Source organism: Numida meleagris, chromosome 4 (assembly GCF_002078875.1).
Source record: "Numida meleagris isolate 19003 breed g44 Domestic line chromosome 4, NumMel1.0, whole genome shotgun sequence".
Classification (NCBI taxonomy): Eukaryota; Metazoa; Chordata; class Aves; order Galliformes; family Numididae; genus Numida; species Numida meleagris.
The window spans coordinates 26,392,683-26,415,700 of NC_034412.1; the positions used below are offsets into that span (position 1 = coordinate 26,392,683).

The following is a 23,018-nucleotide window of genomic DNA, read 5'->3' on the forward strand; positions in this document are numbered from 1 at the left end:
ACTCCTTTGAAGTCCCAAGCTCTAACTTAGCAAACACTTATTCATATAATACTTTCACTGTAATGTCATACCAAAAGGTTTATACTTAAGACTTATACAAGGGAAAATAGACTTCCTGTTAGTTAGTAAGTTGGGATCTTCAGAGTTCCTAACATGGTAAGTTCTGCTTCTATGCAAACTTTCAATAGACGTATTGACTTGATTAATGTTGTTTGTTCTATTTTTATGCCAGCTTTGCCTGCTGGCTCCAAATAAATTGCACATTGACACCTTAAGATGCACCTATCTTTCTCTGTTTCTTCTTCACACTTTTAATTGACATCTCTATTGAACTATTGATAGCAATATCCACTAAGCTGTTATGTGGACTGGACTAAATTTTCGCAAATTACATTATGAAACTTGCAGTTCTGCATGTGTCACATACTGGGTTGGACCTTTGCTGAAAAGGACATTTCATGCTAAAAAATATGGAGTTCTTAGAGGTATTATTATTCTGGCTTTATTCTCTGAAATAAAGGAGCAGTGTTTTCCTGTATTCTCACTGGCATCTACATAGTATCTGTGGATGAATGTGATTCTACATTATAGTATCTGCCGTGCCACAATGATGTAGAATGCTTGGCAAATGTTAAATGACATTTCGGGATTTTATAAACATGTAATAATCTAAATAAAATGGCCAAATCTTGGCTAGAATATAGTAAAAGTAATTGGGTAATAAGTAATAATGTGTAGACTCTATTCTGATATGTAATCTCGAGTTCTGTCACGGACCCAAGTGAGAAAATGTACTTAAGCCATTGTTAGTCATGTGGATAAGCGAGAAGAAATTAATAGATTTTAAGTCCACAAGCAATAGCTGGAGGGAAGAAGGAATATCATGCATACAATCCTACAGAATCTTCTCCCAAAAATGGCACACATTTTGAATGTATTTACTAACACACAGCTTATGTGGTGCTTCCTGTGGTAATTTATCCCACTGATTAATTGTCTTCACTGTTAGAAAGCCACACATTATTTCCAGTTTGTGTTTGTCTGTCTTTCAGCTCTTCACTGTTGCTTTGTATTATGTCTTCCTCTGTTATACTAAATGTTCCGTTAGTATCCACCAAAGTAACTGCATGAAAGTGTTTATATACCATAATCAAGTTACCTTTTGATCTCTATTTTGATAAACTGCAGAGTATGACTCACTAAAGATCTTCAATTATTTTTAGTGTTTTTGCAGCATATTTTCCTAGATTATAATTCCCCTTTCCACAGATACTAATTTAAACAAATGAATAGGAAAATAGGTCATGAATTCATGGACTTGCCTGTCTCCAAAGATAGCCATTAACCTCTCTAATCAGCTTGGCCAGAAGTTCAAGGCACTTTAGAACAAAGATTATTGGGCAGACTGTAGGAACATATCTGACTTTTTTATATATACTTTAAACTGTAACTTTATGTCTTGACCATAGATCTTGCTGTTTTTAGTTGCTCTTGTTCCTCTGGCACTTGATCACCTTGCACTTTTGAGTGAAAATGCCCAGGAAAAAAAGTCATCAAATACTTTAAATGTAATTGCACATGAAAGAGCCTTTGCATTACATTTACCACTAATCACAGTCCCAACTCTGTCCTTTGTTTTTCAGTTATGTGCCCAATAATTGCTTTTTCCTCTTGATGCCCCTTGCTAGTTGCACCTCATTTAATCCCTTTGGCTATTCAGATTTTGTGCCTCCTGCCTGATCTATACTTTTGAAATTATCTTCAGCAATCTGATTTCTTTTCCTTTTCCAGTACAGTCCATTTTTGTATTAGAGAGTAACAAAATTAAGCCCAGCTGATTTTTTATTACTCTGCCTTTCTTCCCTCCACAGTTGCATAGCTTACACTTTTATTCTAAATACTTCGTCTCTGAAGAGTTGCCAGATTTTTTCAGCTTCTTTCTTTTCTTTTTTTCAAATCAGTATCCCAGGAGAGTCCACCTACAAAATCTCTGATTTATGAAGTCTGCTTTTTCGAAGCCTGCTATTTTTATTCTGTACTGCACCAGCTTTCCAAGCCTTAGCTTCCCTGCAGCTGTATTTTCTCCAAACACGTCAAAAGTTTCAGACATTTTTGTTATTGTTAAATTACTTGCAGATGCTGTAAAGGAGCAGTCACAATTGTGTACATGTGATCAACATGCAGGGAACAATGTCTGCCTAAACGTGGTAGCTTCTTTGTCAAAGTATTTTGTGTTATTTGCTATTTCATCTCATGAGGAAATAAATAGGAGAAGAAACATGACCTCAAAGGAAAAACTGCATGTCATTGCAGCATAGTTGTGACATGAAAAATGTGCATGTGGTCACGTGGCTGAAACCATATGAACCGAGCTAAATGGGAATCTTATGCCAAAAGAACTTCACTTAAAGTAAAACAAAAAAAATCATTTAAAAAAATTTAACAAGTAGTACATCCCATCTAATGACTTTTCAGGATAGATGCCTGAAGAAAATTTCTTTAAAAAACTTATATCTTAAGTTCTCATAGTGGGAATTATTTACTAATATCCTTTGATTATGAGATGTCCTATAATAGATTTCATCTGTAACACTTTACCAATGAAAAGATTTCTAAGGAAACAGAGCAGGAATCTCATGCAGAATCGTTTACCTTTCATTCACATAAGCAGATACTGAAAACTTGAGAATAACTCTTTCCTGATCACTGCCTCATACACTCACGTGTATAAGCACACAAAATCCCAACACAATCTCCTAGAATTTGCAACAGAGAAACTTCATAAATATACTTCTTGTTTGAAAACCCAGTTCTTCCATCATAGATAATAATATTGATGCTATAATACTTTATCATTATCTGAGGTTCACTTTTATGAAAATTATCTGATTTCTCAATCCAAATGTATTTTCCTTCAAAATGTTTCAATGACAGGATAGTAGGGATGCTCCGAAAGTAATGCCTCCTATTTTATTATGTTGGCCGACAACATCACAGGTGGATGTTGGTGGTACAGCAGTAGAGGTTGAACCTTCCCATAGATATCCTGATACATTTTGTTACTGAGCGACAGATGGCAGCAGAGGGGCAGTCTGACAAAATGGTGTCTGATATGGATATGCCTATGAAGCAAAATTGTGTCATTGAATTCCTCCACTTGAAAAAAAAAAATGACACCCACTAACATTCACTGATGCTTGTTGAATGTTTATGGAGACCAAACAGTGGATGTGAGCACCGTGAGGCTGTGGGTGGTGCATTTCAGCAGTGGTGACAGCGACAGTGGGTCACTTCTGCTGGTGCAGATATTTACAAGCACGGCATGCAGGCTCTTGTTCATTGCTGGTGAAAATGCATAGCTAATGGTGGTGGCTATGTTGCAAAATAGTGTTTTGTAGCTGAGAATTTTTGCTCTATCAAATAGCGTTATTGTACTCTTTCTATCTGTTGTAGTTTCCAGGGAAATAAATAGGAGCCATTACTTTCAAAGTGACCTACGTATGTGCAAAGGCATATATTTAGGAGACAGGGAACTATTCCTAAAATTAAAGACAAAAAGAAATGACAAGTGTGAGACAGATAATAACATGGTGACTGAATGATATTCTGTAGTAGCATATTTCTGCCACAAAACACAGTATCTTTGGCCATTTCCTCTCAAAGTAATAAGCTCTATGAGACTGCAGGATGAATTAGCTGAAATCACATCCCCCACTTCAGGACAGAGGTGTTATTATTAACCGCAAAGATAAAGCTACAACAGTTTGTAGTTTGTGGAGGGTCATTTTCAAACACTGCCTGCATTCCTAGAATTAGATAACGGATTAGGTTACCTGTGCAACACTTGCAGATATCTGTGAAAAGCATTGCTCCATCTGTGATTGGAAATGGAATTATTAATTCCCACTGGTCAGCCACTCAAGAGGGGGAGAAAAAATTGATTAATGCATCATCTAAATTTTCACTACCTTCCAATATTTTGTGTCGCCCGATCCATGCAAGGATCTTGCAGTTATTAAGATCACTAGAAAAAGGGGACTAAAGAGTTAAACTAAGGTGAAACATAGGTAAATAACAGTGAGCTTTTGTTCATAACTTGAAAATACTATTATGTTTTTCATATTCTTCTGAAAATTAACTTCACGGTTTCATCATTTCTTGCTTGTTTTCCATCCTCTTATGTTTCAGAATGAGGTACAGTGGAAAGTTTTTATGCTAAAGGTCAGCTAGAAATAAATTAATCATCACACAAGAAAAACTGCTTAAAACTCTTCCCTCTGAAATCTGTCTTTTGGCAGGTGAGAAAGTGTTGTTCTCGTTGTTTTCTGTGTGTTACAGAATTATGACCATTCTTGAGGAAGGAGTATTTGTAACTGGAGGACAGTATAAAACATGATCTTTAGCTTTCTTACCCTTGGAAGAGAAAAACGTTGATAATCCAGAGCTATGCCATTACTTAAATCATAGAATCATAGAATTGCTCAGGTTGGAAAGGACCTTCAAGATCATCAAGTTCAACCGCAACCTAACCATACTGCTCTAACAACCCACTGCTAAATCATGTCCCCAAGCACCACATCCAAACGGTTTTTAAACTCATTCAGGGATGGTGACTCAACCACCTCCCTGGGGAGCCTGTTCCAGTGCTTAACAACCCTTTCTGTAAAGAAGTTTTTCCTGATATCCAACCTAAACCTCCCCTGGTGCAACTTGAGGCCATTTCTCCTTGTTTTGTCACCTGTCACCAGTGAGAAGAGACCAACCCTGCTCTCACTGCAATCACCTTTCAGGTATTTGAAGAGAGCAATAAGGTCTCCCCTCAGCTTCCTCTTCCCCAGACTAAACAGCCCCAGTTCCTTTAGTCGCTCCTCATAGGGCATATTCTCCAAGCCTTTCACAAGCCTTGTTGCCCTTCTTTGGACCTGCTCCAGCACCTCAATGTCATTTCTGTACTGCGGTGCCCAAAACTGAACACAATACTTGAGGTGAGGCCTCACCAATGCCAAGTACAGGGGCAGGATGACTCCCCTAGTCCTGCTCACCACACCATTCCTGACACAAGCCAGGATGCCATTGGCCTTCTTGGCCACCTGGGCACACTGCTGGCTCATATTCATCTGACTGTCCATCAGCACACCAAGGTCCCTGTCCGTCAGGCAGCTTTCCAGCCACTCCTCCCCAAGCCTGTAGGGTTGCCTGGGGTTGTTGTGACCAAAGTGCATGACCCGACACTTGACCCTATTGAAACTCATATGGTTTACCTTGGCCCATCAATGCCGTCTATCCAGGTCCCTCTATAGTGCCTTTCTACCCTCTGGCAGATCAACAGTCCCTCCCAACTTGGTGTGGTCTGCAAACTTACTGAGGGTGCACTCAATCCCCTCATCAAGATCATTGATAAAGATGTTGAATAGAAGAGGCCCCAGCACCGAGCCCTGGGGGACACCGCTCGTGACTGGCCACCAACTGGATTTAACTCCATTGGCCACAATTCTTTGGGCCCGGCCATCCAGCCAGTGTTTCACCCAGCAGAGCGTATGCCCATCCAAACCATGGGCAGCCAGCTTCTCCACAAGGATGTTGTGGCGGACAGTGTCAAAGGCCTTACTGAAGTCCAGGTAGACCACATCGACAGCCTTGCCTTTATCCACTAAGCGGGTAGCCTTGTCATAGAATGAAATCAGGTTTGTCAAACAGGATCTACCATTCGTAAACCCATGTTGACTGGGCCTGATCCCCTGGTTGACCTTTAACTGATTCACAATGTATCCTGAGATTATCCATTCCATAACCTTCCCTGGCACCAAGGTGAGACTGATAGGTCTGTAGCTACTAGGATCATCTTTCCGGCCCTTCTTGAAGGTGGGAGTCACCTTTGCTAGTCTCCAGTCAACCAGGACATTCCCTGTTAGCCAGGACTGTCTTACTATTAAAGACTGAGGTGAAGAAGGCATTAAGTACCTCAGCCTTATCCTGATCCTTGGTTACTGTGTTGCCTTCAGCATCCAACAAGGGATGGAGATTCTCCCTGGCCCTCCTTTTACTGTTGATGTATTTATAGAAACTTTTATTGCTGTTCTTCACCTTAGTGGCCAAGTTCAGTTCTAGCTGGGCTTTGGCTTTTCTAATTTTCTCCCTGCACAGCTTCACTAGGTACCTGTAATCGTCATAAGTTGCTTGCCCCCTCTTCCAAAGACCATAAACTTTCCTTTTGTTCCTGAGTTCCAGTTTAAGGTCTCTGTTCAGCCAGAATTCCTACCTCCTGACAAGACCCTAGACCAGGACACACAGACTTTTGGACACGACACGAGAACTTGCTGCCTGTGGCCACCAATTGCTCCTCAGAGGATGGCTGGACTTCACAGGAGAGGACAATTGGGGATTCTGGTCTCACCATGCCAGAATTTGTCCCAAGCATCTTCACAATTACTTCCTAAAGTAAAGAAGAACTCCTTTTTACCTGCTTTACAGATGTTGGTCTCAACAGGTGCTCCATGCCTCCTGTGCTGCAGGATTCACAAGTCAGTGATGTTTGAGTTTCACTCTGTTGCACATAAGGGCAATACTCTAAAGCAAGTGGCTGGAGGAAGGGATAAAAACATATGTGCTTTTCCTTCAGTGGTTTCATGAAGAAACACATCAGTCTTGTAAAGAAAAACTATTTCAGGGGAGATCTTCTTTAATAATAATAAAAAAGGAAGACTTTATACATTGATAAATACAGATCTGGAGGAAGACAGATCTACTACAAGGGCACTGAAATGATGCCTGAGTAAAGCAGACATAGATCGTAAAGGTAGTCGTTATTTCTTAGAATTGAGTCCATGCATTTCTGAGTATTTGTTTAACATCCGGGGCAATTACAAAATCAATAAAGAATGATAACTGTTAATTTGTGTTTTCTCCAAAGTCTGAAGATAAAAGAAGTGTACATAGTCAAAAAAATGTACATTGAATCCTCTGAGATCAAAACTTGTAGAAAAGTACCGCATCTTTTAAGCACTCAGTAAAGGCTGAAGCTAAAAAGTGTGTTAGATTACTGAAATCACATAGCTTCTATGTGAGTAAAATGCTGCCTTAAAGATTTTTTTCAAGAATTAACATGGAAATCAGCCTCAGATTAAGAAGAAAAAAAAAACCAGCTTAAATCTAATGTTTAAAGTTATCATAGTATTCATTAAGATTATAATTTATATTCTTAGTGGTGTTAGAACATTTGAGATAATTAGAAAAAAATATCACCAAGGGGAAAATAATATGTAGTGTTAGTCATCCAAACAGCTGGAGAAAATACCACATATTTTTGCTTTAATTCCTGATTTTGTAAAACTGTCAGTCTTGCAAGCCTAGCAGTTTCAGCTCTATTTAAATATAAAATCTAAAAACAAATGAGAAAGAATTAGAGGTCATAACTTCCTATGGTTTAGCCCTTCATTCTGCTTGGTTACTTTGAAAATGTTTTCTCCATTTGTATCATGCACAGCGCTTTTGAACTATATGATTAAACTGAAATCAATTCCTCATGTTGGCTCAGACTGCTCATAGAAATATTGGTTTTCTTCATGAACAATTTAATTGGAGGAAAGGAAGGAAAGCTCACCTAAATAAATAAAAAAAAATCTCTGCTAATGTCAACTCCTTCACCACAGGCTATCAGTGTAACAGGTGTTTCAAGAACCTGTTGACAACAGCAAGCAAATTTTCATTTTATGCTTCTGAAAGACAGCAGTATTAGATATAGATAAATGTTGTACTTCCTTAGCTGATTGCATCAAATGTGTGTATATGCAAAATACAAATCTAAATACAAGCACAAACTATTAATTTAGAGCCCCAGTGTACTGAGGTCCTGAATATTTACTAACAGTAGCAAAATGATATTTTATTGCTCACCTGTAATTATATAGAATCATAGAATCATAGAATTAGCTAGGTTGGAAAAGACCTACAAGATCATCCAGTCCAACCATTCACCTACCACCAATAACCCCACTAAACCATGTCTCAACACAACATCTCAACGTTAGTTGAACACCTCCAGGGACGGTGACTCAACCTTGGGATTTCTGAATTTCACAGCTCTCTTCTGCCCTTTCTGTTCTGTTTCTGAAGGCTGCTACAGAAATACAAAATCAGGATTGTAAATTAAGCTGTTATATAAAAGCTGCTGGATTAGAACCATACCTGCTTTACAAAAGGCTGGTTCATTTTACAGAATTTTATTTTCTTCACAATAATGCAGTGGCAAACTGTTGGTATGGATATTTTTACAGATAATTTCTCATTTCAGTGGCTCCTTCTTTAACATGGGCTCCACATACCTCCATGGGTGAATAATCTTGACTTTCTTCTGATCTATGTTTGCATAGGGTTATATGGAAGTCACACAGATGGCATTTTTGAAAGTTCTTAGAAACCTCTTTCAGTTTTCCCTGTTGCTTAGACGAAATATGCATAATCATAAATTTAGTGGTAAGATGGATATTGACTTTAGCTGAATCTTAACAAGTATATAAACTACTGACATTTAAGTCAGTTGATGGAAGTTGAACAGGGTTTCTTGCAGTGGTCCTCAAAGGCAATATCTTTCTTATCTTATCTTTACACACGGACCCAAACATTCCCTTCATGAACTCTACCTTGCTAAGATTGGCTATTGTGGTACCACATGAACATTTCTCTCCAACTTTGAAATTGGCTTTGACAATTCTCTAACACAAGGGTTCTCATAGTTGAGCTATTGAAGCCTTTGCTTTGCCTTCTTAATGGTTTATAAACTGCATGTTTTTAAAGTTCATTCTCTCAAAGCATGATTTAACTAATACCATCTAATGTTAAAATATGTAACTACATTTCTAGTGAATGTTTTATGAATCTCACATCTTCGAATATTGTTTATTCAGCTATTTGTATTTGAAAAGTTTCTCATTTCAGCTAAAACCAGAAGGATTGCACCACAGCTGGGAAGTGGCCTCCCTTAGCATCATGGAGAGGCAAGAGACAATTGGCAAGGGCAGGGACCAAAGAGCTCTGGAAACAATGCCTTAGGAAAGCAAGAGGTGCAAGAAGAATCCTGTTCATTGGGATGGTAGATTAACTGAGTACTGATTTTTTTATCTAAGTAGCTTCTTCCCCTTTGTTGTCTAGGACTAATGTTGCTCTTCACTGACTTTCTCCTGTGGCACTACAGCCAAGTTTTGTACAATTACTTTAGCTTAAAATAGACACGGCAGAACTGGTATCTGTTACTTTCTGTTCTGAGACATTTGGTGGACATACATACATGCTGGAGAAAAAAAAATCCATGTTATCCTGTAATAAACCCCTTCTTGAGAGAGCATCTAGTTCAAGTCATTTTATCCAGCAGAGGAAAGTATCTTCCCTTCCTCCAGAAGGAAATGCCAGTAATCCCAGCTCAGCTGCAGCTGTGCTGATAAGAGGTCTGGAGAGAGAAATGAGAAGTCAAAAGGTACTGCTGCAGAGGTTCTTGTGTGGTTAGCCTGGCCTTTTAGGCCCTGTGCCCCAAGCTCTTCAGGTTTTGGAAGGTAAATCCTATTAAATCTCTGCAGTTGAGCAGTGGGGAACAGCAATCTTTATGAAAAGATAACATACTCCTACAATACTGATTGAGCCACAAGTGTCTGAGGTAGATAAAAGCACTGAGTACAGCTTATGGTTTGAGAAGAACTGCTGTAGATGATGTCCTCTCTTTTTCTGCCTATGCTACTTACATATTCTTGCACTTTTCCTGAGGGGTAATTAGCTTACCTTTTTCCAAATTTAGGGAAGTGTTAAATGAAGAGTATATCCTCCAAAGATAACAGTTGCTGTGTAAAATATAAACATCTTATTCTCAATCACAATGTCCCCAAAGCATGCTGATGGGGGCTTTAAAAGCAATGTAAATTAATTATAATTTAGACAATTATGTTCATTTGCACAATTAAATGATTGGAATTGTAGGAGTGACATGCATAATGAATTTACATTTTAAATGCTGAAGTTTTATCTGTATATTAATTATTCACTTTGCTATAATACAAAGCCTAAATTCTGCTCATCAAACAACTGAGAAAGCAAAAGGTTCTCTTCCTTTCTGTACATGAACTATATATTCTCTGTGACTTGATGGTCCCATTGCTTTCAGTGATCTGCAACTTTCTGTACTTCTGGAGTTTTACAGCTGACAGTATTTTAATCTAGATTTCCTTTGCTTAATGAGCAGCTCTTAGGGTTATAAAATCACCACTGACATAGTTATTGTCTTGTCTGTTCTTGATTTGATATGCAATTCAACATCTCTTAATTAAACCAACCGAAATTCCCACATTAGAAAAGACTAAAAATAACTCTTAAGTAAGTCTGTACTACTTAGTACTTGGAGCAGCATAGCAGCAGGTAGTCTATATGGATTTACCTTCTCCCCATAGGTTAAAACATAGCGATACCCTTGCTTCCACCTCTACTGGTGAATCTGCTTGAAGTTTATCAGCTGTAATACTGAGTATGCCACAGTCAGAGTTTGAGGTAAAATATTTGTTAACCTCCAAGGGAGAAGCTGTAGCCTGTGGATAAGTACACCTTCTTCTCCAAGCTGAAAATAAATTCTATTTTATTTCCACAGTAGCAACAATTTGCAGGATGGTATTTTTTTTAATGGTGATGTTTACAATGGTGATATACACAGGTATGATTTGTTTACTTGTATGAAATTCCTTCTATACAGCATCAAATGTGAACTATAGAAGAAAAGACTACAAAGTGCTAAAATTTTTCTAGTGATGTTTATCTGAAAGTGCTTCATAGTTATGATTATTTTATTCTAGTCTCTGTATACTTAATTTGATTTCTGGTGCTTTGTACTAGAAACGTGAGGTCACTCTTCTCAATAAAATAATAGCCATAATTATTTGGATTTAGTCTTAGGATAGTTTGTGGCACAATGTTAGTTGGAAGTTTGGGTCTTTTCCCCCCATGTGTCTGACAAATAGTAGAGTTCTAAAGCTCTGGAGTTTCAGACCAACACCATATAGCTGTCAAGACAGAAAGTCAAAACTGCTAGCATATGTAAGTAAGCAGAAAAAGTTAAATAGTACATTTTGATTTGTACTGCTTTCAGTTTAAGTTGAGGTAAAGGAAACATCATAACCCATACTGTGGTTTTCTATGCTGCTTTTGAAGTTTCATTATAAAATTAAGTAGAAATGTAAGCAAGTGGTGACCATCCTACTGAAGTTGAAGGTCTTCTTTAGCAGTAATATGTTATTCTAATGTGTTATTTCCTTGTTCTGAAAGGAATTAGCATGTAAAGACTATTGTTTTCTTGAAAACAGAACTCTGAAACACCAATATTTATAGCTTTTTATGGTTTAGGCAGGAGGAAAGTCCTTATTGCCTTTCTAACACTCAAAAAAGTGCAGATGTTTTAAAGTAAGGTAAGCCTAAACTATTTTTTGGGAGACAATAATGTCCTATTTAATGTTTTGTTTTAATAATGAGCTTCCCTCTCCTGATTCTTTTGCTCCATGTTCCAAAGCATACTTGTTTTTGTCTAACTGTAGTTCCTTGGTTTGAATGTAATTACACTGAGAGAATGGGTGTCTCTCTTCTGGTTCTCTCCTAAAGGCCAGAAAGTGCTGCTGCTTTATGTATACTTATTAAGAATGTAGATGAAATTTAGAAGAGGGAAGATCTCAGTGGATTTTCCATAGAGCATGCGTTAGCAACAAAATTAATGAGTATCCTTGCTAAAGGTCTTTGAAAAAAGGAAGGCATTAGCTGGCAGTGGCAATTCCCACTGGGGGCAGAGCTTCAGAAAACCTATGTGGGTGGTATGTATTGCATTTTGTGATTATTATTTTATTTTTCCATGTTTACTTCGAGCTAGAGAATCTTGAGGGTTTTGTAGTGGATCAGGCTGCTTTTTGATGAAACAACTCTCATTTCATTGTATTATCATATGCAAGTATCATATTCCCAAAACATAAATTCCAATCTCAAATGGAGGTGACTAAATCAGAAGGCCAAAGAGGAAGCTATAGTAAAGGACACTTTCTCTGGAAGTTTTCTCTAGAATATCAGTTCTATCTCATCCTGCAGTAAAGAGGCAGAGCTTTTATTTTTTTTTCCAATTATATTTATTGAAAATGTGTTTGTTATTCTCTGTGCTCACTTTCTTCCTCTATTTTTCATGCCTTGGAAGCCCATTTTGGCTAGCTCAGGCATTAGCCCTAGGCTAAGTGTTAACCTTTGAAAGGTTGTTTGAGGCAACTGTGGCTTTATTTGAAATGCTTCAAAACTAGATTTCACCTTATAAAAGAAATCTTCTATAGTTCCCTAATCCCTTTTTATTCAGACACTGCCTAATATTAACATTGGCACAGTGGATGCCAACAGATTTTTGGGGGGCTTCCATAGGAAGGAACCATTTGGTTTACCCCCTATGTTTTGTCTTCCTTTAGGTTAGAAACAAAATGAGTGACAGTTTGTAATATCTACTTTGCAGACAACTTTGCCATAGCAACGATGTGGTCTTTGCTCTTGCCTATGGTGTAGGTTTCTCCCAGTCTCTAAATATGCCATTTCATGCATGTGTTCATGCATGTATGTGCTTTCTTAGTCTGAGATGCTTTCTTCCCAAGGACCTGATGTGGCTGCTAACATGTTACCAGCACTCCCTGGCCTGGGCCATCCTCACAAACTGTTGAAACTACAGAGCTTTTTAAAACAAATATAACAATAAATATTCAGAATCTCTTTGAGGGCAAATAAAATTTAGCTCCTCCCCTTGAGTTCATCTCAATGTACTGACTCTTTCTGAAATAAATCTCGCTGTACTGGTGAGTGTTAGCTTTCACATGATTGGAAAAAGATATTAAACTCTGCGTGGGTATATATGTGGTTGAGTTTAGGTGATACTCACTGGATCTACTGGAAACTGTAAAGCCAAGGGGCAGAGAGGAACATCCAATGTACTTAAATAAGGAGAGAATCTGAAAAAATTTACTTCCACGCAGTATATGTTTCTGAACATCTTCCTTTGTTCTCTCAGATTAATTCTTTTAGCTATGGTCGTGAAGAGCGGTTAATGTGTAAAAAAAGTGACATGCTGTTATTGGAAATAAATTACATTGTGCGTTTTTCTGCATTTCAGAGAGGGGCCGGATGGGTAGAAAGGGCTGTGTTTATATATTTCACTTCCCCTTACTTGAGAAACCACCAGCTTTTATCTAAACTGTACAAAATATTTAGTTTCAAACGGAGTTGCCTCAGTGAAACCTTACTTTTCAGGCCTCTTGCAGTATTGCGACTTTAAAAAAGAAAAAAAGAAAAAAAATCTGGACTATTGATGACAATTCTCTGGATCTGGTTGTGCTCTGTGCAGCAGCAGCTCTCCCCAGGGTGGACCTGTGTCCATGCACACAGCCCAGCCTTCGCCTGCCACTGGACAGAGCAGACCCGGCGCGTGAGGCAGAGCTGAGGAGCCCCCCTCAAACTTTCTCCTAGATCTCTGCTGTGGGGTGTGTTCATGTGCCAAGGAGGGGGAGAGAGAGACCCAGTGCAAAGGAAAGCAGGCGAGGAAGCCAAGGGAGAGAAGGGAGCTTGCTTCATGCACTGCTGAAGGCTGTCAGAGGCAGAGCGTATCAGCAGCTCACTGGCTGGGGTGCAGTTTAAGGGACAACATTGATTGACTTTATTCACTAAACTGCTGAAGAACAGATATGACATCTGACTACTGCTTCTATTTATTCTTGCTTATTGGAACAAAGGGTAAGTATATCTGGCTTGTTTTCTTTGAGCATTGCAAAGCATCGAGCTAATAAACTTAAGTAGCAGATTTTGAACTATAGTATCTTGGTGCTATTTTACGGTTCGTGGTGGCAATTATTCTTTGATGTAACCTAAGTATAATGCAGTCTCTCAAGGTTAGTAGCTACACATTGGGATCAATTTTTTTTATTGTTTAATGCTTTGAGTGTTGCTATTTCTAGTTATGAGCTGAAATGCAAAAATAAGGAACAGTTTAAACTGCAGACAGGTTTGCTGCAAATATTTCATGAAGGCACCTATAGAACCAACTCATTTCAGCTGCCTTGAAATCCACATTTTAGACTTTGTTCGGTAGTTTGCCACAATGCTGTGCAGAGCTATTGGGATTGGTCGTTCTTGAAAAGTAGATCGTGCTCAGGTATCAGGAATTCGTACCCTCTCATTCGGCATGTTGGTATTCAAGTAGCATGAAAGGTGTAGATAGGATTAAATTCAACTTTCCCTTCAGATGCAAAACGCTTCAGTAAGGTGGGAGTTTCACCTTCCCTCCTGCTTGCCTTAGTAATGTTTCCTTCATTCCAGCTGAGTATCCTGCGTGTAAGCGCTTCTTGCTACTCTGGTAAAGCTGACCCTGTGCAGCTGCTGATACAGACCTGCACATGAGATCATTGTAATGGCTATCGTTTCCTTCCATTCTAATTTCTGTGTTAAACATCGCTTGTTGTTGCAGTAGTAAGCACTAAAGTAATACTTCAGTAATTTTGTAGGGTAGCTAATAGTGTCAGGCTGAATTCTTCTGTATGGAACAACAGCTGGCTCTCTGCTGCTTTTAAATTAAACCTGCTTCAGTTTTCCTGTAACACAGGATTTATAAGAGACGTTGCCCTCACTATGAGTGGGAAATACAACCCCATTTACTGTCATATTTATTGTAGCAAAGCTCAGTTAAATCTGTGGGAAAACTCTAAGCAGTTCCATAACATTTAGGAGGAATACATAATTTAAGTGCTCCAAGCGTGGAAAAAAAAACAGCGATGTTAATGTATTCGGAATTAAACAGGCTGTGATAATGAGATCTTAACAAGCCTGTGAGCAAAACATGGCTTCATATTTGTCTGCTTTCTCCATGAGCAGTAATCTGATATTTAAAGATAGTACTTCAAGTTACATAGAATATAAACTATGGAATTTCAAACAAATTAAGCCTTTCACATTCTTGTTGCTATAGCAAAACAGGTAAATGTTGACACATTCATACAAGATGTGCAAATTATTGTCAGCATCATTTCTGTTACGTTACATTTGTCTCATCTGTAGAATTTATGAGATGTAATGAAATATTTTAAAGCATTTTGCAAAATGGGATTGAGATGGGCACTGAATGGCTACAGGCCTTCCAGTGCTGTGCTTCTGATGGCCATTGTGTTCTTAGGTACTCATTGTCTTTTCATACCTAGCATATTACAACCACAGGAGAAAATTGCTTGGCTTATCTAGATGTGATAGAGAGACAAGCAGTGCAGCTGCAGATCGGAGTGTGCATGCCTGGGTCCCTGCTACCTGTTAGGTCTCTGTTTTGCACCAAATGTGCTTCCTGTTTAGTGTCACTTCTCCTAAACTCACTCAGAGGACACTCTGTGGCTTCCCTGACTTCCAGTTTTGGCCAGCAATCTGAATTGTAACCTCACTCACACTACTTCCACATAATGGATTTAAATCCTGCTCAAGTGTTTAGCTGATTTTTAAAACAAACTCTTCTGTAGGAATTATAGCTGTGTTTGGAATTTGAATTTGTTTGCTATGGGCTGCTAGAAGTAGGGATTTTCTTATTCATTTTCTTAATTTCACAACTCGCAGATGCTCCTGAAAAAAGTTAAATGAGAAGTTGGAATCCCACGAAAGTTACTCTTGCCTGACACACCCATATCTATTCCATTATCTTCCCATTCAGCAGCTACAGTTTCACCTAAGTAATTTCAATTGCTGATTCACCTTACTCTGCCCCTTTAAGTGCTTCATGAAATCTTTTTATGTGAAAACTTTTCATTCTTCATAAAAAGAACTAAAGGGAAAAAAAACACAGCAAACAACTGGTGGAAGTGTAGCTTTTTATATACCAGCAACTCTTGGCAACTGCCTGACTGCAGTATAGTCTCATGTGAGCTATACTATACAAAATAGAGGATTTTCTTTGAAAACATCTGTACTATGATCTTCACCTGGGCAAAAGTATCAATTGTAGTATGGTGACAAGTGAATTCCTGAAGGGTCAGGTTCTGGAGCTGCCAGCATCCTGTGAGTAGTTAGGATGAACATCTGTCTGCCTGAGTGCTTGCTCATGTACCGGCACTCAGAGGCTGCTGAGGCATGTGGCTGGCCCTGCACTGGGTGCTGCTGCGTCTTCCCTGTTGGTACAGCCATCAGCTGTAATGACCATAGTGCAGGTATGTGTCTCTAGAGTCACTTTGATTTACCTTCTGGGAACAAAAGCTACTTTGACCTCCTATACTTGCTGTTTCACAGACAGACCCTCAAATAATTCATTTATCAATCACTAAGAAAAGCTGAAGAACATTAGTATCTAAAACTACTCAAAGTGGAATGCAAAAGTGATCATTTATTATCTTAATCCTGTGTCTGCCTATACAATCTGTGCCCCTACCTGAAGATTTCCAATCCTATTTCTTCTCATACCTATACCTACAACACCCTCTCTTCTTTTTGTCCTTTCTTTTTTTTTTTTCCTCCTTTCCTTACCCTCATTTCAAAACGACAAGGGAAGCTTTCTTAAAGCCATCTGAAACATGCTAGCCCATATTGTGCTTCCTGCATGTGACGGCTGTTTTCAAGGCCAAGATCTCTTATATCAAATACTTTCTGTCAAATGTGGGACAGAGCCCATCCCAAATAATCTGCAGAAGTGTATGCTTATGATCATGCAGGATAGTGCTCTTGGTTACATTTTTTTGTCACAAATTTTGAGTCCACTTCCAGATTTATAAATAGGAAAGTGAAATTACTCAACCATTGCGTGAGCTCTTATCACTGTGTAGTAATAATTTTTGGTTAATTTCTCTTTGCTTTCACTTGGGCATTTATCAAACTGCCTTCCCACAGCAAGAAGAATAATGTGCACCTCATGTATCAATATGTGTAACAAAATACAAGATCTTTACAGCAAATCAGGTATGAAGACTAGGTTTCCTGAGAAAGGTTTCATTTACTTTCAGTTAGTGATAGAGAAAAGTCTATGCACTGATCAAGCAAAGCTCTGAAGGTCAGAGCATTATCGTCTGCACAGGCTGTCTGCCTTCAACTTTGTGTGGGAACAGCTGCTTTTGCTCCTCTGGTAATAACACTCAGGGCTACCCAACTTGCAAACCTATCTTAACTGTTTATAGCAGCTCTACCAGGCTTTAACTACTTTCTCTGATGTTTAACATGCAATGTGGACTTTATTTCTTTTACACCTCGAATTAGAAGGTACTTGTGTAAAACTGCCAAAATCGCTGGAAATTTCCAGAAAATGAGGAATTAATAATTCACATGTTGAATGATTCAGGAAGTCTTATGTTAAGCAAATATTTACTTCTTGCTTGGAATCAGGTGCTTGAAATTCATTGACAAAGAGAATAATCTTGCACCAAAGTGTCCTTTTGGCTATCTCTACAAAACTGATATAGATGACATGCCTACTAGAAAGATTTCTGCAACTCCGTTACTAGAAATTTCAATATTCTGCGCTTGCTAAGCAAAGTCCAAATTTGAATGTAGTAATTTTCCATGCAAAGCAAATTGCCAGTGCACCATCTGCACAGCATGAGGGAGGATACCAAATCCTTTTATGTCCACAGGTACTTTCTCTGATGCTTTGTAATCACTTGGAACATAAAATTTTAATATTTCTTTTCTTTGGTGCTTGAGGTAGAAAATGCCATTTCTTAAAAGAATAAGAGCTTCTGCAGTATTCCTCTACAAAATCCCTGTGTCTGAGAGATGGTGCTCTTAGGAGCCATACTGTTAGACCACATGAGCTTATTTGAGCTTAGTTACACTCATGTAAAACTCATGTAAAAATTTCATAAAAATCATCTGTCTGCAACACGTTTTCCTGAACTCTAGAGACTAATGTGGAGCTCATCAGAACTGCCGTTGGTGATCTCAGGGAGTGTTTCCTGGTAGCGCTGTATCCCCTATCCTTTGAAGCCATGAAATCAGGCATCAAAATTATTTGTTTGAGGCAGTGGGGTTATGAGAAGTTGAGGGTCATGGGGGCTGGGTGTGCAATGCAGAAAAGTGAAAATGTATTGGGAAGGACTGGGTGAGTAGAGGTTAAAAGAAGGAGGTGGGACAAGAGAGCAGAGAGATGAAGGGTGAGTCTGACACTACTTAGAAAAGGAAATGGATATCAGAAAAGATGTAAATCTGAGAAGGCAGAAACTGACAAAAAGGCCGTGTAGGGAACAGTGAATTAAAGGATGAGGAGCTCAGAGGAGAGAGCAGAGTGCCTGGAGAATAAGTGGAGAGAATGGTGATCCCCTGCTGCCAGGAGGAGATGAGCAGAGGGGAAGTAGATAGTGGTAAGGCAAAAAGAGGTGGAAGTGGGGTAAGCAGCCGTGGCTGAGTGGAGAAAAAAGGAGCTGTGCCTGGTGAGGTGAGCAGTCTTCTTCAAAGCTGGGAGGAAATCTCAAGATTGTCTCACTGCAAGATGTCTCTGCCTCTTGCATAACATCTCTGCTCAGGGGCTCAGAATTAAAGCTGTCAGGGCTGGAGAGCTAAAGGTTCTGAACTGGGGATGTGGCGTAGTGTCATTCTATGAAATGTGGGAGGAAAATTGATTTCCTCTTTTAAAAGTCCGGGATGTTATCTATATCAAACAGCATTATCAATTTTGCAAATACTGTTTGCATCAATCATCTCAATTCCTAAACATACTTTATCCTGTGTGCACATAGTACATTTTCTTCACACCGTAACTCCTTGAGAATTTATTCTTTGTGGACTGCACTTGAAGAATGAGTCAGAAATGTACAGTCAATTATGCTGTCTGTGTGAGCACTTATTAATTTGTAGCAGAAGATAAAGATAAATTGTGATTGAGGCTGAGGATTACAAAATGATGTTCCTGGGATGAAGGCGACTGACTCTGCTGTGGAAAACTGATTTCTCTTCCTGCTTCTTGCTCCCAACGGGGATTCTCTAAAGGCTTCATAAATGGATAATAATTATATGTCATGTTTTCTAGTTGTCAGCTTGATAATCCTGATGTAGCGGTGAACATTTCATATCATTTCAGTGAAATGTGTGAAAGCTATGTTTTAAGTAATCTATGAAGCTAATTCTGAAACCTAAAATTAGCAGAAACATTTACCATGTTATGTCAGTGTCTCAGCTCTCTGTCTGAATAATAATTCCTTATTCTAAACTGTAATCTAAAGCAATCTATGGGGACTTGAAAAAGGAAAGTCTAATTATTGTAGATAATATTCTCTAATTATTGTAGATTTAATATTGTAACTTACAAGTGCATAGATAGCAGACTAAGCAGCAGGATGCCAGTAATCTGTTGGAAGGCTCATCAAAGTGAAGGGAAAGCATCCATAGCATTAGGTGGATGTGCATTTGCAGAAATGAAATTTAAACATATGTGACAGAATTGCAAAGTATGCTGATAACTGATGTTTGCACTTGGTTCCTATCATAGGGGAGGAAAAAAAAAATATGAGGCACAGCTTGGAAAGTGTGTTACAAGCCAAGGCAGCAAGGCAGTGTGTGATATAAATAAGTGACTTTGTATATGCTAAGAAGTAATACAAAAATAATGTTCCTTAATGATGTTCCATGCTTGTGAGGGATCCAGCATGCGGTTGGCCTGTATGACAGGTCGATACAGATACAAGGAAGTATGGCTCCTTAGGAAAGTGTGGATTTCAAAGAGGCTCTGCAGCCATCAGCTGTGGCCTGGTGGGGGGAACTGGCCCTGGGGTAGAGTTGTCCCTGCATAGCCTGCACTGGGGCAGGAAGTGGCCAGGCAGTGGGGAGGGAGAGCCCACTGATCCTATGGATGAGTATGCATGAAACTGCTGAGTAAAGCTTGTCCAGAGAGGGCACTGAATCGCTCAGCCCTATATATCATAGGCCCCTGCATTTTCCCCATGTGTCCAGTATCAATCCTGAAGGCTTTACTCAGAGTGTTTCTGAGTGAAGTAATTGTTTTCGCCCAGAAGAGAGCAAGTACTACTACAGCATGGCTCTAAGAATGGCAGAGGCCATCAGATGGCTGAGATTTGAACCATCAAAGCTGAAGGATACTGTCTCTTCCTCCTTCATTCTGCAGAGGAAATTCTGTACTTCACTTGATCTGGGAGAAGAGTCTTCCACTGACTAGATGTGGTTGTCAATGCAGTGCTGAACGTGGGAGTGAGGGAAAATGCACGCTACTTAGAAAGTTTGGGTGTTTTTTTTTGCTGTTGTGGTTTTCTTGCATTTGTTTGAGGTTAGCAAATCATGAATGTTTTCAGGTTCACTGTTCTGAAATTACAATTTAAAAGGAAGCTTTGAAATAGTTGATTTAGCAATAGACTGGCACCTCTTTAGAATCAGCTACTGAGAACATCGTTTCATAAAGACCTGGCCACAACACGGAGCTAAAGTTTGTGCTGTGCTCTATGCCAGAGGGTGGGAAAAAAATGAATCTGTACTATTGAATCTAAAAGCTATATGATTGTGAGTAAAATGTTTTGAATAGACTGGTTAGTGTTCTTGCAGATGACAGAGATGATTGCGTTTTACATGTTTATTTGAGAAGACCCATCTACCATGAAAGTAAACTTCCTTATATTGTTTTCTGGTCTCCAATTCCATGCTAAGCCATTTAAAATAACTATTGTCCAGTTTCCCCTAGAAACTATATACACTGTTTTCTTGTATTCAGATAACACGGCAAGCCTCTGGTCTTTTGGTATTTTCTTCAGATTTCAAAACCCATTATATAAGAACATTAGTTTCAAAGTGTTTCTCAGCTCAATCCATTCAAATTCCTCACATGTCTGGCTTGGAAATAGTGTCCCTTAGAAATGTTGCTTTGTTGTTGATACACATTTTCAGCATCATGCAGAAAGAACACAGCCACTTCCTTCTTTCCGTATTCATGTCAGAAATGAGTATTGAGCAGTTCGGCTTTTCTACGCTCCTAAGGCATATGTATAAGTTTTGTGAGGTTTTTCTTTTCCTTATATATTTTAGAAAAAAAACTGTTATTCTTTATTAAATACTGATGATTTCTCTAGCAAGTACATCTAGGCCTTTTATCACTGTTAGATGTATAAGGGTTTTCTTTGTTTGTTTGTTTTAAATCTTTTATTTATATATTCACCACTGCTTTACTCTCATTTTCTAGCCAGGTAGGTTTCTTGCCCAGAGAAATAGCTCTTACATCTGTGGATCTGCAGAATTTAGGAGATATTTTTAAATATTGCCTGGTTAGAAAGGTTTTAATTTTACTAATCAGCTACGTCAACAGCTGTTTTAAGTACTAGAATGTGATCTCACAAGTTAAATATTCTTGATACAGCTGTTCCATTCAATCTATAAAACTAAAATGCGGACAGACTGAGATATCTAGTAAAACAAAAACACTCTGTTGATAAATTATCTCTTGATTGAAATAATGTAGCATAATAAACATCCAGCATTTTAGATTTGGGCTTTCAGCATTTACTCTCCAGACATGTCCAACAACGTTCTCTATATTATATAGGGAAGCATTAGGAGTAAAAATACTTAATATATCTTCAATGGATAGATTATATGTAATAGTATAGGTCAAATGTGCTTAAAGTCTTCCAAATGTCTTAAAGTCTTGAAAAATGCAATAAAATAAATTATTGTGGTACTGTCCTTAACATGATAGACTATAAAAGTAGTCTCGTGTACGGAGACGTGTATTTTAGATGGTAAATATTCTTTCACATCCTGTTGCCTGTGATTTGAAGTGCCCATCAAAGCATTTAGCTACACAAAGCCTTTGGCAAAAGCTGTGCTCTAATTCTCTTTCTTCTTAGCCCTTTTCCTTATGGTAGGACATATCTATGGTGCTTGTGTGCTACAATCCCTGCTGAGACCTGGGCTGCCTTTCTGCAGGCACCCTCCTGGTTGCCATGTTCCATATAGCAATCAGTTGAGGGGTGACCAGAGACCTGGCCGGAAGGTGTTGTGGGATCTGGATGGCACAGCAGGTCTCAGCCAGGATGAGAGTCTCCTTGTCCAGCCCTGCCTCCTGCCTCATGTGCCGTGCTAGGAATGAAGTGTGGTTGTTCTGCTCTACCTTACGCTGCTTCACAGAGCATGCTTTCTTTGTTGTTGACAGTGCAAAAACATTCACTGTCAGGAAAGGGCATCATAACATGCTGGTTTAGCTAGAGCGGGGTCAAGCGGGAGAGGAGGAGTTAGAGGCTGTGGAGGCTGAATCTATCAGTAGTCTGTGCAGATGGATTTTTTTTTCAAACTGCATCTAAAATGGAGACAGAGTGCAGCGTCTCGTTATCTCTTCTGTCTTCATTCTGAGCAATTAATATCCAGGTAGCTCTCACCTACATCCTACTAATGCAGCATTTCTTTACTTGCATTAACAATTTTATATAATATAAAAATTAATCTTGAAGTCCGTAAATCTTAATCAGCACACACATTTTTACATAATGTGTAAAAGAAGAAATAAGATGTCTCTTGTCACTGTACAACTAGCTAACAGTATTCCCTTAATGTCATAAATCTGATGAGTTTGAGATCATTTCTGATTCATAGCGCTGTAACTAGAAAGTCATCATTTATAGTGGCCAGTGTTGTTGGCTCATAATAAATACAGCAGACGTTTTGTGATTTCTTTATTTATTTATTTTAGGTTGAGCTAAGTATTCATGGGCTGGAATCCAAGAATAATTTAAGCACAGTATCCCCTAACTTGTTTTTCTCAAAGTAGTCCCATGAAGTCTTTAAAGGCAAATTCTCTAAAATATTTTCAAATTATTTTGCTTCACAATTAAATTTTATATTACTTTGAGATGCTGGAATCTCATAGATTTATAGAGCAAAGCAAAATCCTGAATCTGAACTTATAGGTTCATTATTAAATTCGACTTTTTAATAGTTACAAAAGGTTATTAGTGACAAAAGTATGTGAACAAATAAAAAACATCACCTAATCCTGTCTCAGGCTCTCCAAGAAATTATATGGTTTTATTGTTACA

General features: G+C 38.6%; 1 protein-coding gene across 12 annotated transcripts in view; it reads left to right on the forward strand.

Moving 5' to 3' along the window:
• The window catches only part of RXFP1 (relaxin/insulin like family peptide receptor 1), a 93,728-nt gene that overhangs the window by 31,667 nt on the left and 39,043 nt on the right, over positions 1–23,018 (forward strand). For 6 of the 12 annotated variants that reach the window (XM_021396699.1, XM_021396700.1, XM_021396702.1 and 3 more), the window contains exon 1: positions 16,064–16,214. The exons of 1 other annotated variant lie outside the window; for it this stretch is intronic. In XM_021396699.1, the coding sequence (XP_021252374.1) occupies positions 16,079–16,214 (136 nt within the window). In that variant the 5' untranslated portion in view covers positions 16,064–16,078. Of the gene's footprint in view, positions 1–13,325; positions 13,771–16,063; positions 16,215–18,202; positions 18,425–23,018 lie in introns of those variants that run through there. 5 more of the 12 variants (XM_021396703.1, XM_021396707.1, XM_021396708.1 and 2 more) reach the window with 5 other exon arrangements.